Source organism: Zonotrichia leucophrys, chromosome 7 (assembly GCF_028769735.1).
Source record: "Zonotrichia leucophrys gambelii isolate GWCS_2022_RI chromosome 7, RI_Zleu_2.0, whole genome shotgun sequence".
NCBI lineage: Eukaryota > Metazoa > Chordata > Aves > Passeriformes > Passerellidae > Zonotrichia > Zonotrichia leucophrys.
Genome location: NC_088177.1, coordinates 11,004,490 through 11,020,445, shown reverse-complemented (window position 1 = coordinate 11,020,445; position 15,956 = coordinate 11,004,490). Strand labels below are relative to the sequence as shown.

The 15,956-nt window shown below is 39.0% G+C and overlaps 1 protein-coding gene across 1 annotated transcript in view; it reads left to right on the top strand.

Moving 5' to 3' along the window:
- The first annotated feature begins 6,172 nt into the window (after positions 1-6,172).
- SPAG16 (sperm associated antigen 16) overlaps positions 6,173-15,956 on the top strand; it is a 374,208-nt gene continuing 364,424 nt past the window's right edge. Inside the window, exons 1-4 of the mRNA XM_064718863.1 lie at positions 6,173-6,248; positions 9,431-9,477; positions 9,913-10,011; positions 14,956-15,083. Of these exons, the coding sequence (XP_064574933.1) occupies positions 6,203-6,248; positions 9,431-9,477; positions 9,913-10,011; positions 14,956-15,083 (320 nt within the window). The 5' untranslated portion in view covers positions 6,173-6,202. The remainder of the gene's footprint in view (positions 6,249-9,430; positions 9,478-9,912; positions 10,012-14,955; positions 15,084-15,956) is intronic.

Genomic DNA, 15,956 nt, shown 5'->3' with positions numbered 1-15,956 from the left:
TGTTGTTGAAGCACCCACTCCTTTTGAATAATTTATGGTTTTGGTAGATATATTCCTTTATGTCAATTTTAAATCTGATTTTGGCAAAGAAAACTTTGTCATGTCTGGTTTTAATGCAAGCATGTACATACATGACCTCCTAAAACAACAACAACAAAAAAAGAGCAGGAAACCACCTAAAATGATTCTGGCATGTACTAATTATTAGCATGAGACTTAAGACTTCCAATGGGAAGATGCATCACCAGGGTAACAAGCAGTGAAGCCCTTGGAAGTATGGTAAAATAAGAAAAAGAAACAGTTCTTGCAAGCTTTTGTATTTCTTGTCCTTTAACTCATGTTTTCTGACGTGGTGGTGTCTCAATTCTTGCTAAGTACAGACTAGGAAAAAAATACAGCACTTTTATTTCTCTGGTCTTTTGTGCTAAGGGTGGTGGTTTTTCTTTTTACTACAGCCACATGGAGTTATTTTTTTCCTTAGCTTGTAGTAGGAGTGCATTAGCTGCTTTGTGGTCACAGCTGCCTTGAAGAGCGCATTAACTAAACCTAATTTCAAAGAGGAGAAGAACATATTAAGTGAAAAGCCTCTAATTATCAGGAACCAATGATCATTAGTCCCTATGAGCTGCATAAACACTTGTGTTCACAAAACTGGAGTTTAGAGAGAACACTGCTCACTCCACCCACCTGTAAAATAAAAAGTTACTATGTGGCACCTCTCTTGTCTTTCAGCACTATTTATTCTCCCTGCGATGCAGAAATGCTCCCAAATTTAGAACAGGCAGAGCCAAGGTAATGCTCCTGCTAAATTTCAAGGGCAGCACCAGCCAGAGGTGTGGAGGCTGCAGCTCTTGGCAAGAGCGGCACCAGTGTGGATGGAATGACTCTTCTATTATATATGGAAGTGTACAGACTGGACTGAAATTTCAGGACTGCGTACAGGTCTGCAGCGGGACACCTGCACTCCTCAGAGCCATGCCCTCTGTTGCTCACGTTGTACTCATGTCTTTGCTGTATTATTGACAAAATGCTCTCAAATTTCTGGGAGAATGCACAGGACTTCAGTGTGGGCAACAGATTTAGGCCCATTCCTTTCACTGTTTCTGCTGAGTGAATTGGGAAAGTAATGAAATGCTTTTTATCTAGGAAAAAGGTTTGAGAGCCCTCGGTTTTTAACAGTCATCTGCAAAATAGTACAAAGTATATGGGATGGCATTGTCCTAATTAGTTTTCTGTCAAAAATTAACAGCCCTTGAGTTCAGTAAGAATAGATTTAGGCCAATATAGTGTCTTTGAAAAATTCACAGGACTTTTTGACTGTGAGTTTGAAGCTTCAACATCATGGAACCTCCTCTGAGCAAAGCTTTACTCTATATATAAAACATTCTCCCGCTTAAAAGCCTGTGTCTTAGTGTAATTTGAATCCATCTTATTCAAATATATGGATTCAAATCTATATATTTAGTATCCAGCTGATTTTTTCCCTCTAAAGTTCTTGGATAGCAAGTCCACTAGGAAATCTCAATATTGCCAAACCATTTTAAGACATTAAATTCTCCCAATTTTTTTTCTCTAAGTGCAGTCAAAACTCCTCATACTTCTCTTTTCACTTATATTGTTGGGTTTGGAGCAGATTATTGTCTCTGTCTTTCCTGTGAAAGAGCTGCGTGACACTGAAGCCAGAAATCAGACTGAATTTTAGAAATTTACTAAAGAAAGCAATGTTTTGTATTTGGTGATCAAGTAGTGTAACTAGTATTCCATCTAATGCTCGTTGTGCTTCAATGAAATGTTTAGGAGAATGACCATCAGCAGAACTGCTGATGTGTTGGAAAACAAACATTTTTGTTTTCATATGATCTCCACTCAAACCCTTTTTAAAGAAATTTCATGTATCCTACATCTAATCTATAGAAATACCTGGAAATGAAGCAGACCCTTATATATTTAATGTACTCTAGCATTTAAGTGTTACTTTTCCTCATTAAAAAAGTAACCAAACAGAAAAAAAAAAAGCCAAAACTAACATCCCCCACTCCAACCTCCTTTAAAAAAACCAATCATCTGGATTCGGTTTTTATGTTTAAATTATTTGTGAATCATATGAGCACCAACACAGGAACAAGGAAAAAAGCAGGAGTGCCCCAGCAGGAGGTAGAGTAGAAAGTTGATTGATTTAAGCTGTCACGGGATCATATTTATTAGAAATCCTACTCTGTTTTTTGGAAGCACCCTGTTCTGTTACATTTAAAGCTCAGCAAGGTTACTGTGGCTTTGCAAATGTGACCTTTATAAAAATGACCTGGCATTACAGGTAATATTACACTGTAGTTACACTGCTTTTGGCAATCCTGACATTTTTAGATGAAATTTCTGTTAAAGTAGCAGTCTCTCTCTTTTTGAGACTGTGTATGTACTAATCAATTCCTTCAATCTCCTTCCTTTATCAGAAGTACCTTTGGCATACAACATTACAGCAGGAAAAGAAAGTCCTGCTTTTCTAAAGTTGGGAAAGTGACTGTGCTTCCACAGCATTGCCAATGTGCTGGTGCCTCTCAAGAACAGACATTTCACTGGATACAATATCTGTGTCCTTTGGAAACCTGTGTCTTCCTTCCTTCCTTGTAGAAACTTTTATGGGAACTCTGTAAAATAAGCACACAAAAACATAGGGATATATAATATCCCTAAAACATAGGGATACATAATTTCCCACTGCCTCTTACCTACCTGCAATACTCTGTGCCTGTAATGCCTGCAGCTGACAAAACTTTCCTTGTAAGTTTTTTTTCCATTTCAGAGCCTGTGTTACAAGTATCCTTGATGCGATTCTTGGGATAAGCCTTAGCCAAATTCCGCATGTTACTCTGTTGTTGTACAAGCAGCTGCCAGATGGCAATACAGAGAAAATACATTTAACGTCAGTCACCTCTCTGGAAGCCAGATGGCACAGCAGAAGCTGGAACAAGATGTTTGCCAACTCATTCTGGCTCCCAGCTGTGGTCCCCTGCTCCACCATGACCGTGTGGACAATGGCCCCTTGATGTCACCGTGATGGTGCTGTTAGAGCCACTCTTTGTGCCCGTTCAGAAAGCTGAATTGCTGAATTGTCCTTCCTCCCCGAAGAACAATTAGAAATGGGTGTGTGAAAGTCAGTGGGGCAGATAATTCTTTGTTGGCTGCTTGTCTGCTGTGATGAAGTGCATATACTGAAACTTTTGGATGTGTTCCTGCAGGGGAGGGAAAGTCACTGAAAGTAGCTCACGTGGTTGTTCTGGTTTTTTAAACTGAATTTGTCAAAATTGTAGCTGGTTTGATTGTTGAATTCAGCAGGAGGGGATATTTGGCTCTGAATGCAAGGAGAGTCCCTCAGTCTTTCAGGTGGTGGTATAAAGGTAAGAGTAGCTGGCCCTTAGGGATTGGGAGCACAGGCAATGCTTCTGGAGCATTCCAGTTTGTCCAGTTCTCATAAATGATCTCCTTTAAATCTTCTGCCTTGTCTGGCTGATCTATCAGGCAGATCTGGTGGAGATACACAGCTCACTCTGTGAGAAAAGCAAACAGCCTGCCTAATGAAATGCTCAGGTGCTGCTCCCATGTCTTTCTCACGAGAAGTTATGGGATACAGTAACAGCACTGGTTGCTGCCATTTGGGAGATGATAATCATTTATAAGCCAGACTGTTATGAGGCCATAAACCGGGGTGAATTGGGTGCTTGGAATTCAGCTTAGCAATAATCAAATACAAAATATTTATGGCAGGTGGCTCTGAACGAGGTAAGAGAGAAACTAGTTGGCTTGTTATGCCTTTGGAAGGAAAATGCCAGTACAATCAGGCCATTTATACAGTCACAGTGGGGTGACATAAAGAGTTTGGAAGTTGCCAACCAAACACTGTTTCCAAACAAAGCTTTAAATCTTTGGGAAATAACAATCTTTGACCAACTGACTTTTATTTAAAAGTAATCAAATAAACTCTATGGGTCCTTTACAGTACTGGCAAACGTCCATGTATGATGGAATTGGTTATTTTTTCACTTCAACTTTTTTTCTCATAGCAAGAGAACTGACTATATCTGACTTCTGAAAATGGATAGGATGTCCTGAACTAGCTGGTGTCTAAATGGAGAATATAACTTTTAAAAAAATCCTTGTGGTTCTTAAAATCCTTTTGAATACTTGAAAATCAGTTGGATTTGCTAAAAAATTAACTCTTTGCTTTTAGTTATGACTTATTTTTAGCAAATTCTCTGTATTACTGGGTATTATAAAATCTCAAAATGGTTTAGGTTGGAAGAGACCTTAAAGCTCATCCAATCTCACCCCTTCCCTGGGTAGGGATGACTTTCACTACCCCAGGTTGTTCCAAGCCCTGTCCAACCGGGCCTTGGACACTTCCAGGGATCCAGGGGCAGCCCCAGCTTCTCGGGACAACCTGCACCAGGGCCTCACCCCCTCACAGGGAAGAATTTATTCCTGATATCTAACCTAGATCTATTCTCTTGATATGGTTCTACCTTTGCCCAGCCTTTCTTACCAAATCCATTACCCACTGACACTGATCTTTAACGATTCCTTAAATAAACCAAGAAGACTGAGATCCTTTTGTCAGCCACTCTTAATTGTTTTCTAATCATAATCTTCCCTGAAGCACTTTTCTGAGCCCTTTTTAAGCTTTCATCACTCTTCTTCAGTTATGGATACCACACATTTCCATGGTTGAGTGTGACAGCGATGTCCCCCAACCATGAAAGATCAAGGAAGATATGTCACCATTTGCCCTCTACTTTTTGAAACCAGCTGAGTTCAAGTTCTGACACGTATTAAACTCAACAACAGTGTTTGAGAGAATTTGAGGGAATACAACAGTTCTTGTTGTCTTTGCAGTGTTGTGACAATCTTGGGCCAAAACACTGTTCTTTTATTACAATTTGGAGACTTTGCCAGTGCCAAAGTACTTGTGATTTCTCAAGAAGGTGTCTGCCATGGGAGAGGAATGGCAATGCTGTGTGACAATCACTGCATAATGCCAAAACAATAGTTTCACAGGCAGTAGGTCCTCTTGCAGGATTGTATCTCTTCAGGCTAAAATTTTAACTGAATTATATAATTCGGTTTCCTCCACTTACATCTGCTCTGATCTTCAGGCTGTTTGTCAATGTGTCAATGCTTACCTTTTTTTGTTTGTTTATATTTTGGTTGGGGTGTTTTTTTGTTTTGTTTTGTTTTTGTGTTAACCCTGCAAGGAAAAACGGTGCCTCTCCTTTCAACCCAACCATTAGCAATTTTTTACAATTTTTGCAATTTTTTTTTCCTCCTAGATACTTTGGGCACTTATTTCTGTTACTTTACATTAATTCAAGCACTGATTCTGAGTTCCTGTTGCATGTAAAGCCCGTTAACTCAATGTGAATTTAGGACTGGTACCTCTAAGCTTATCTTAAAATCAGAAAAAGCGACAGAAATTTTTTTTCAACTTTATTTCAAACTCCTAGGAGCCGTGAAGTGTGTTCTCCACAAATATATGCTGCTCTCCCAAACTTTTTCCTGGGAAAACTCCTGCTTTTAATCGTGAATATAGAATCACAGGAGAGTTTGGGTCCTGAAGGGATTTAAGCAATCGGTCCCACAGGACTTAGCTCAGCTTCCAGCTATAAAAATGTTCCATTTGCAGAACAAATTAGTCCACTCTTAGGAGTTTGAAGCGGATTCCCCCCTCATTTTCTGCTGTTTTTCCTTCCACTGGAGGAAGGTCGGTGTGTGTCGCCGGAGGGGCCGCCCTGAGGGGACGCCCTCATTGGGTCCTTAAGGGACTTAAGCAATCGGTCCCACAGGACTGAGCTCAGCTTCTAGCTATAAAAATGTTCATCTGCAGAACAAATTAATCCTCTCTTAAGAGTTTGAAGCAGTTTTCTCCCTCATTTTCTGCTGTTTTTGCTCCCACTGGAGGAAGGTCGGTGTGTCTGCCGGAGGGGCCGCCCTGAGGGGACGCCTCGGGAGACTCCTCGCCCTCACACCCCGCTCCTCACAGCGCCGCTCCCACACGAGCGAGGAGCTTCGCCTGGAGTTACAAAGCGCTGAATTACATTAAAGTGAATTGAATTAAACGAAATTCATTTAAATTCAATTAAACCCGGGTCTCTTCCCGCCGCGGCGCGGGCGCCTCTCCTCGCGAGAGGTCGCCCCCGGCAACGCCGCAGCCATGGCGGAGGAGGGGAAGGTCTCCGAGGCGGCCTACAGCCTGCAGAGTATCCTTCTTCCTCCCCAGCCTTTCCCCCTCCATCCTCATCCTCCTGCTCCCCTGCGGCTGCCGGTTCCCCTCCTCAGGGCTCCGTCTCCTCAGCGCTCCTCCCGCCTCAGCCGGGCCGGCCCCTGCACCTGCCGGGGGCGAGGGGATTAATGGGTGGGGGTGAGGACAGCGTTTGAGAGTATGGGGGGACAGTTAAAAATCCTCCCGGCTCGTTGGTTATTTTTGTGGGTTTTTGTGCCTGGAGGCTGAGAAGCGGCTGAAGGCTGTCCAGAGAAGGGCGGCGGAGCTGGGGAAGGGGCTGGAGCACCGGGAGCGGCTGAGGGAGCTGGGAAAGGAGCTCATGGGGGCCCTGACAGGAGGGGCCAGCCGGGGGATCGGGCTGTGCTCCGGGAGCAGGGATGGGACAACGGGGAAAACGGCCTCAGTCCATGCCAGAGAATGTTTAGGTACCCGGAGAAATTTCTTCTTTTCATGGATGGCCAGGGAAGCGGTGGCCACAGCATCCCTGGAAGGGTTAAACAGCCCTGCGTGGATATCACACTTGGGGACGTGGTTTAGCAGTGAACGTGGTGCTGTGCTAACAGTTTGGTCTCAGAGGTCTTTTTCAACTTCAGCAATTCTATGAATATGTGGGGTTTTGGCCCTGCAGAGGCAGTGGGGGCTTGCTCTCACTGTGAGGTGCTGTTTGCTTTCCTGGCTGAAGCTCGGGGTTCCTGAATGCCCCTTGGGAAAGTGGGGGGATTGAATCCTCCAGTGCCTGAGCAGGAGTTACAATCCCAGTGTTAGGAATGTTAATCTACAAACACCAGAGGTTTATGTCTAAAAAGGAGACAGAGGAGTCCTTTCTGGCTTTATTCGAATAAAGGGAGAGGCCATGGGGCCCCTAGGATCTCTCAAATGTTTGGAGGATGCAGCCTCCTATTTATCTTAATTTCTTAGCTGTGTTTCCCTTCTCTCTTTCTCCATTGGCTGAGAGGTACAGACTCCCTGATATGCCTGACACTGAAGATTTCTCAAAGATTTCTCTCTAATGTATAACCCTCCCTTCTAATTTTTAATTCTTATGGAATTTAGGGGTTTTTCTTCCCCATAGTTTCTTTCATCTCTCAGTGTCTAATTTCGTTTATCAGCAAACCTAAAGTTTATTTATAAAAGCAAATCTCTTTTTCCATTTATCAATCAGTGGAATCCTTCCCATTGTTTCTTTTATCTCCCAGTGCTGGTTTTATCTACCAGCAGACCCACAGCTTGTTTGTAAAGACAAATCCTCTGTTCCTCTCACCGGCATGAAAAGCTCTTGTCACCTCTCCTGTGTTAGCTAGTGAGCACTAAATGCAAAATCCCTATGGAAGGAGCACAAAATTTGTTATTAAGACTCCGCTGGAAAAGTTGCTCCTTTAATTTCCCACTGCAGAAGAACTGTGGGGATATTCATGATTTGTGGTTTGTACTGAGTATGAGTACTGAGGTTGTGATATATAACCTAGACATAACTTTGCCTTGGCTTTTAGAGCAAAAACCCCCACCCAATTCTTTCCATATTTTAGCAAATTATTTTGGAAGCTTATGGCTTTTAAATGCGTAATATTTTGGTCACATCACCCAAATTCTGCTATTGTCACTAGGCCAGATGAGGTGCACCTGCTCTCTTGCAGCTGTGAGCTGCAAATCAAGAAGCTCTAATGCTTTTAGAGGCTAAACAATCATACTTTACACCCTTCCATACCTTAGTTTTTCCTGCCTTGCTAGAATTAAGTTGTAAGCCAATATAAAGCCAATTCTAAAAAGTGGAAGAGTGTCTTTTTGCAGCTTGTGCCTCAATTTCTACATTACTGAATCTGCACAGCTGTTTCACCACTGTGTGCTTAAAAATCAGCAGATTTAACACTATGGAGAAATTTTTAAAATTTGTTTTTTAAAAATTAATTTCTCTGTTTTATAGTGCACCTAGCTATGATTTTTGGAAGGAAAAAAAAAGAAGGAGGAAAACACCAGGATTTTTAAGTCATATTTTAGTCTGGACAAATTGTTTGCAATGATACATTAGTTTAGACCATAGTGGATCACAAGGACAGTCAGGTCAATAGACAATTGAGGAAAAAAAATCCCCAGTTTTTGAAAGTTTATTACTTTTCAGGGGGTTATGGTGTTCAGCTGTTAGCCTTCCAGATGGATACAATTTATCTGAGTTTTCCTGGTGCTGTGATGCTTGAATGCAGATGATACTTTTACCTGTGTCTTGTGCTTTTACATATATACTGTGAAAATTGGCAAAAGGTCTGTTTTTAGGAGGAATAATTCAGATTTGGGCAACACAGTGCAAAGCTGGAAAATCATGTTGGTGTTTTTTTTCTTGTTTTCTGTGTTTGAAGTACTGAATTGCCAGCTTTTCTTTTCTTTGGAAGTTAATTCCTGGTTTATTTACATGGGTCACTTGTAGGCTAACTGATTTCCTAGGGAAGCTGTCAACAGCATCTGCTAAAAACATTTCATTATTCTTTCATGGGCTGTGAGGCTAGTGGATGAAAAGATGTTTATTTGGCTTTTATTTTAGACTATTTGTAGTTATATTTAATCAAAAGTTTGGCTCTAAAACCTTTCAAGGAACTGTAGATAATTTCCAAATGAATTTTTGAGTCTTGAAAGTTCCTCATCTTTTTATTGTAACAGTCTTGTGATTATTAAGGCATTTGCATCAGCTCTTTTAAGTGGCCCTGTGGTGTTCAGGGTTTGACCTCAGGTGTTGCTGTTTGAACTCACACATCTAAATTTGCTAAAAAATGGTATTTTCTGAGAGCATGAAGCTATTTCTGCTTAGAAGGCTGTGGAAATTGTGGTGCAGAAAGAGCCCTCTCAAAACTGATGATGGGCTGAGAGCACAATTGAGCTGCTGTTTTATTTTGGAATAGTGCTTGGCTTCTGAGATGTGATGAGTCAATGTTTAATGGTGTTCAAAACTGTGAAAACTCAAACCTAAATTCTGTCTCTGTGCCCAGAACTGGGCTTGCTCACCTTTGAGGCTGGAGGAAACCTTGGAAGTTGAAAGTTTTGTGTTGAGAAGAAAAGGGTGGGGGTGGTGATAGCAGATTTATAGATGGTTATTTTATGATTTTTTTTTTTTAAATTTAAATTGGAACTCCTCACATGCACCAGCTGTTCTAGACTTAACTCCACCTGCAGAGATTACCATAACAGATGACTCCAAAGATGATTATCAGTATGAAGAGGTAACTTACTAAACTGATAATATTCTGATATATTTTGGTAGAGTGTTCATATTTCATTCTTTTTGCTTCATCAGTCATATAGACATCCTGGGAGAAATGACACAAATCTCCTTTTATAAAGTGAGATTTGTGAGATTTATCAGTTTTTCAAGAGAAGATTCAGTGTTAGTTGAATTGTTGTGTATTACCTTTATTTGAACAATAAATACTTTTTTAAAGATATAAGAATTTCTATTTAGATCAAACATCTCTTTAGATATTTTAGCTTATTTGTAAAAATATTTCAGTAATAGGATTTCTATTTACCTATAGAAAAATGGTGTTTTAATGAGGAGGGGATTATTTTCAGCAGGTGTAATGGGAGTGGGAGCAGTTTTAGTGTGAAAAAAGCTGTATAAAATGTGTTGATACCAAACTTTACATAATTTTATTAAGGTTTCAGCAGATGATGACTTCAGTCTTCCTGAAGATGATGAGGATCTGTCCAAAGCTTTGCAGACTATTGAAGAGCAGGCTGAAGATGCCAAACTTATGGTAAGAGCTTCCTAAACAATCCAAGAGTCTCTAATTCAGTTGACATTGGTGGCTTGAAATTTACACACAGGTAGTTCATAATAATCATGAGATTTACACACAGACAGTTCATAGTAATAATGAAATTTACACACAGTTCATAATAATCATGAGATTTACACACAGTTCATAGTAATAATGAAATTTACACACAGATAGTTCATAATAATCATGAAATTTACACACAGATAGTTCATAGTAATAATGAAATTTACACACAGATAGTTCATAATAATCATGAGATTTACACACAGACAGTTCATAGTAATAATGAAATTTACACACAGATAGTTCATAGTAATCATGAAATATTTGTGTGGGAAAAATTGTCTCTTGTTTTCTTACAAGCTTACAGGAGTAAACATATGCCATGGTGGAAAAGACAATTTACATTACCTGGGTTTCAGGAATCTTTAATTTCTGTTCATTTTCTGTTCTGTAAACAATCTGACATTTCAAGTACATGTAGCCAAATCTTTAGCTATTTAAAATAAATTAATATTATTGTAATGCATCAGTGTTTTAAAGTTTGTTCTTTATCTGAGCAGATTAAATGAGAATGTGATCCCTGGCACAGGAAAGAAACAAAAGTACTTGAATACTTTGCTAAAAGAGATTGTTCATATATTGAAAATAAAAAATGGACTGTTACATTATGCTGAATCAAAATAATAATGAAATTATCAACCATTCCACACCATCAGTTTTGACATTCCTTACATTTACAATTTGATTTCAAAGCAGTTGTGTAATAGTTCAGAGTTACACAATGGGATTGCTGTACTGCATTTTTCAAAACAAGATCTACCTGAATTTACTTGTTTTTAACAATCTAATGGAAAAGTGATATTTCCCTGCTGTGTTTCCAATATCACCCCTATTTTGTAGCCTCACCAAGTCATAGTCTTTGTTTTGCAAAAGTAAATAATTAATAGTGAAAAGATGAAATTAAGTGAATGATGCCTAATCTCAAAATGGAGGGAAAATGTGTGTTTTCTTTAGCACTTGTGCTAATCAGCAGATCAGTTTTGTACTTTAGCTCAAACTCTGAGTGAAAACTGAAAATAACAGAGTTTTATGTGTATTAAAACTGAATATATCTGAAAATTAAGGGAAAGATTGCAGAAGTGTTTGAGATGGCAAATGCTTCATGGTAAGTATTGGAAGTTCTTCCTGTTCCTTAGGGATAGCTGAGGTTATGATTGTTTTACTGTGTGAGTTATGTTAAAATAGGAAGTGAAAAAAGAGGGAACATTTTTAATGTATTGATCTTTTCACACTGCTGTATTTAAATAATCTTTTACCTCTTCATTGATTTGTTGAACTTGGAGTGCTAGGAACAGTATGCTAATGTCTGTGCCAGTTAATCAAACTGAAGAAACTTTTACTTTTCCTTAAAACCAGCAGATAATTTGTGCTTAAACTTAAATTCTCTTTGATTTTAAGCTTATGCTGAGTTGTCTGCCTTCTTCCTGCTTGATTTTTTATTTGTAGACTTCATTTTTTCCATAATTTTGAAACTGAAGTTATGTTTTCAGCCTTAGAACAGAAAGACATGAGTAGAGAAATGTTCTAACACACTGGCTAGTTCCCTGACAGCTTTCATAATGATTTACTGTACATTTTTTGAGGCTCACTGACTCAATGGTTTGATATTAATTCCCTGGAAAAGCCAAGTGCTTCTGGTGACCCAAGTTAGAAGCACTGTTTGCTGTGAATTAATATTGACTCAACATCCCAACTCTGAGCTGGGAAGCAAAGTAGAAGGCTGTCTTCTTCACATGATAAGTAATTGGCCTCTTTTTTTAATAACTTGTAATTTTTGCTAAAATAAATTTTGTAATAACCATAACCTGGATGTTTGTTTTAAGTGCTTGTGTGTATTTACTGCTTAACTTGTTTTTTATTTGTGTATGTAATCCCATATTAAAGTTCAATGCTAGGTGCACTTGTCAGTGATCATCCAAAAATATTAAAAATTGGATATTTTCCAATTGCAGCACTAAAACTATCCAGAGTTTCTCAGCTGAGTAACATCATTTGTCCTTAAGCACTTCTTTTTTTGTATTTTCTTTTTTTTGAGATATTTTAAGTAATAGAAATTCTTTTTTCAACGCAAGCAAAAAATATTCTGCATATAAAAGAAAATATCCAGCTGATAGGACTGTAGGAAAAGGAGGCAAAACTTCTGGAAAGCCACACAGAAATGAAAGTGGGTGAAAAACTTTCTTCAGAAGTTACAGCTTTTGGACTTTCCTTCTAAGGTTTTTGTCCTCTTAATATCTACAATGATAATGAGAAGTAACATTGACATTCATTAATGTTGCAATTTATATATGCTTGATTTTCAGTTTGTTTGAACATGTTAAAATCCTTGATTTCCCTTTTCATGTTCTTCTTAAATTTACTAAGTTTTTGAGAACATCTTACCTTGTTTTCCAGAGAATTTATAAATTTATTTGGTGTTCATATTTCTTCAATGGACAGAAATTCTTAGAAGTCCTGTGGAAGTTCCTAAAGTTAAGCTCTTAGAAATTAATTTATTTCATTGGTCATAGTAAATATCTTTACACCCACAATTTTTAGAATATTTTAATTAACACGGAGAAATACTTAACAAATCAAATATGTAATTTATTTTGACTCCATGGTCAGGCTCTTTTAATAAGATGGTTCTGTCCATACAACTCTATAGGATGTCTGTCTGCATGATGTTAATTGATTGTATTTTCCTCATTTCCAAACAAGCAAATACATACAGTAAAATTCTCATTATGCTCTTCTGTTGGTAGTCAGCCAACAGATGACAATGAAACTGAAGCAAATGGTTGGCCTAATGTCACTCCCAAAGTCTGGGAAAGTGCTGGAAATTCAGTTCTGGTTTCCTGAGGTCCTGTTGTGATTCTGTGCCTGTTAGACTGGATTCATTTCTCCCTGTATTGTTCCCTGCTTGAGCTTTGCATCCTGAAATGGTGCTCAGTGCTGGGATCTCACTAATAAATTCTTTTCAGCATGGATGAAATGAATTCCTATCAAATTTCCATTTATTATGGGAATCAAGCTGTGTCACTTCTTCCAAAGCCTGCCTTTATAGATGTGTTTGGAAAACTACAAGCAGCAATATTACACATTTGCCTCACTTGGAGTGAGGAAAAAAGCAAGCCAAGGGCTGCAGCTGCATGTCTGCCCATGCACTCTTTGGTTCTTGTATTGCCACAATTAGAAAACAGACCTGCCTGATGTACTAATGAAAATATGCTAAATATTACATTGCACTTGGGGTATTGTACTAGTCATGAGGCCTCCATCAGCCATGTACAGTCTTTTTGGGTTATGTTAGGTAGGTAGGTTGGATTGAAGACAACATTTTCTCTGTTATACAAAATAGCCAAGAGATTTTCCCAGTGTTTTTATTTTATCAAGAGAAATGCCTTTATCTCCAGGTAATTTATACACTCGTGGTGAGAGAGCTGCCACTAAGGGCATGAATAAGCCATAAATGAATGGAGTTATCAGAAATGCCTGGCCTTACAGATTCTTTTATAAATGGTGGAGGAAATGATTTGCAGTCGTGGCCTTTAGCATCTCTTGATAAATCTCTCAGTGGGGTTTTCTCAGTTTTGTGGTATTTTTTATAATCTCTCACCAAGAAGCATGTGCAGTGCAGTAGCTTGTCATGCATTGTGGAGCAGCTCCATTTTGGCACTGTGCCCATGTGGAGTTCCCAAAAGCTAAGACCTTCATATTTAGGAATGTCAAGTCACTGCAATCACGATATCTGAGTGAAATAAGGCCCCTCTTTGGCTGCTGAGTTGTGGCATCTTCTCTCCTCTCATTGTCTTTAAATGTTTTTTGTGGGAGAGTAGTGTCAGACTGGGTTGTATTTCCTTATTTTCCATACCTCCTTGCATGTTGAATTCTCTCTGAGAGAGAAACCATAAGTTGTGTGCTGAGCTCCATTTTGGCACTGTGCCCATGTGGAGTTCCCAAAAGCCAAGACCTCATATTTAGGAATGTCAAATCCCTGCAATCCATTTGATATCTGAGTGAAATAAGGCCACTCTTTGGGTGCTGAGTTGTGGCAGTCTCTCTCCTCTCATTGCCTTTAAATGTTTTTTGTGGGAGAGTAGTCTCAAATGGGTCACATTTTCCTTTTTTTCCATCCCTCCTTGCATGTTGTTCTCCTAGGCTGTGTGCTGAGTGGGGTTGGGTGAAGGGAGGAGATTTGCATCACATCAGGAAGCTGTGAAAGGTGCTTTTTTATTTTTCTCTGTAGCAGGACTGCTCTGCTCTGTGTTGGTTGTGCTTTTGGCCATGGGCTTGCCCCACGAGCTGACCCTGTCTGCAGAGCTGGCTGTCTGTCTGTCTGTCTGGGTGGCCCTGGGGAGCTGCACATGAAGCCCTGGTGCACCTTCTGCTAACACTTATAGCAGTGCTGTCTGGCAGCTTCCTGCAGTGCATGCTGAGAGGAACATCCCCTGATCTTTGTGATTATTCCTAGGGGATCAGGGGATGGAAATGAAGTTCTGTCTGTCCCTCCATTGCATGCACCATCACAAAAAGCATACAAGCCGTTCTGCTGGCACCTTGGACAGCTGCATTCTTCATTAGATAAGGACTGCCTTTCCTCTGGGCAGTGACAAAAGATCAGTTTCAATACTTTCAAGGCTCTGCCAGATGATGTCAGGTTTGGAATATCTGCTTAAATAAGGGGGGTTTGAGTTATTTCTTTATAACCTTTCACAAACCATGCCATTAGAAGGATCACTGATTACAGTTCTGATCTGTAAAGACAAGGAGAACATTCAGTTGTGCTCCAGTAAATCTGTGACTTTAGATGACTTCAAAACCAGAAAGTATGATCATGACACTTCTCTTTTAACAGTTATCAAAATTTAATTTCAGGAATTTCTGTCGGTTCTGAATTCTGAGAAATTGATATCAGACATACCTCAAGCAATGGATGACTTCTTCTGCAATTTCCTGGTCAGATTGGGAATGTCTAGAACCCTTGACTGCTTCCAGACTGAATGGTAAAACAATTTAAATGTCCATGTTGTTTTGGGAATTAGATGGTCAGGATTCAAATATTTTTGGTCTTTCAGGACATTTTTCAGAAAACTCTCCTGAGTAAAAGCCATTCTTAAAACTGTAGAGTTTTAACAAACAAATGTATTCCTGGTGAGAATGAAGAACCCCGTTTTAAGTAGAATAATCTAATATTTATTAATTGGTAATTTTTGGTACAGCAATTAACAAATATGAATGTTTTTTATTTTTTAAGATTTATTTTATACAGTAATCAGAAGAGTAATAAACTCTTGAGCTTTTGTAGATTGCAGGGATTTTGTCCATGCTTTATATACAAGTTTAAAGATGCAACTTTGTTTAAATACACCACTCTCTTCATACATCCTGCAGGATGTATAATTTTTTTACTGTTGATTAAAAATTACATGTCAGGAATGCTGCAAAGCTTTGGAGGGAAGCTGAATTACTTTGAAGCAAAAGATTACATGAAGTTACAGACTTGCTTTGAACCAGCAGGTTATGTTGGAGAAATTCTGCAAACACCTCTCTTTGATTAACCTTGTTCTCAGTTTCAAACATGAGAAGTTCAGAGGGTTATTTTTTAAGTAAAGTCTCTTGAAATTATGTAATTTGAAAACTAGAAAAAAGTTAGAAACATCTTATTTTTTCATACAAAAGCAGTGAAGCTTTTAAATTTTCCTAGAAATATTCTCAGGTGTGGAATCTGTGCTCTGGAATTTGCAAGGCTCTGGTCTTACTCATCAATCAAGCATTGCCTTTAGAATTAATAATGATTTGCTTTTTGATAGCATAAAGATGGACTTAAATGATTCCCTGGAGAAGGCACATGATACTCCTGTTTTCTTTCTCAACAA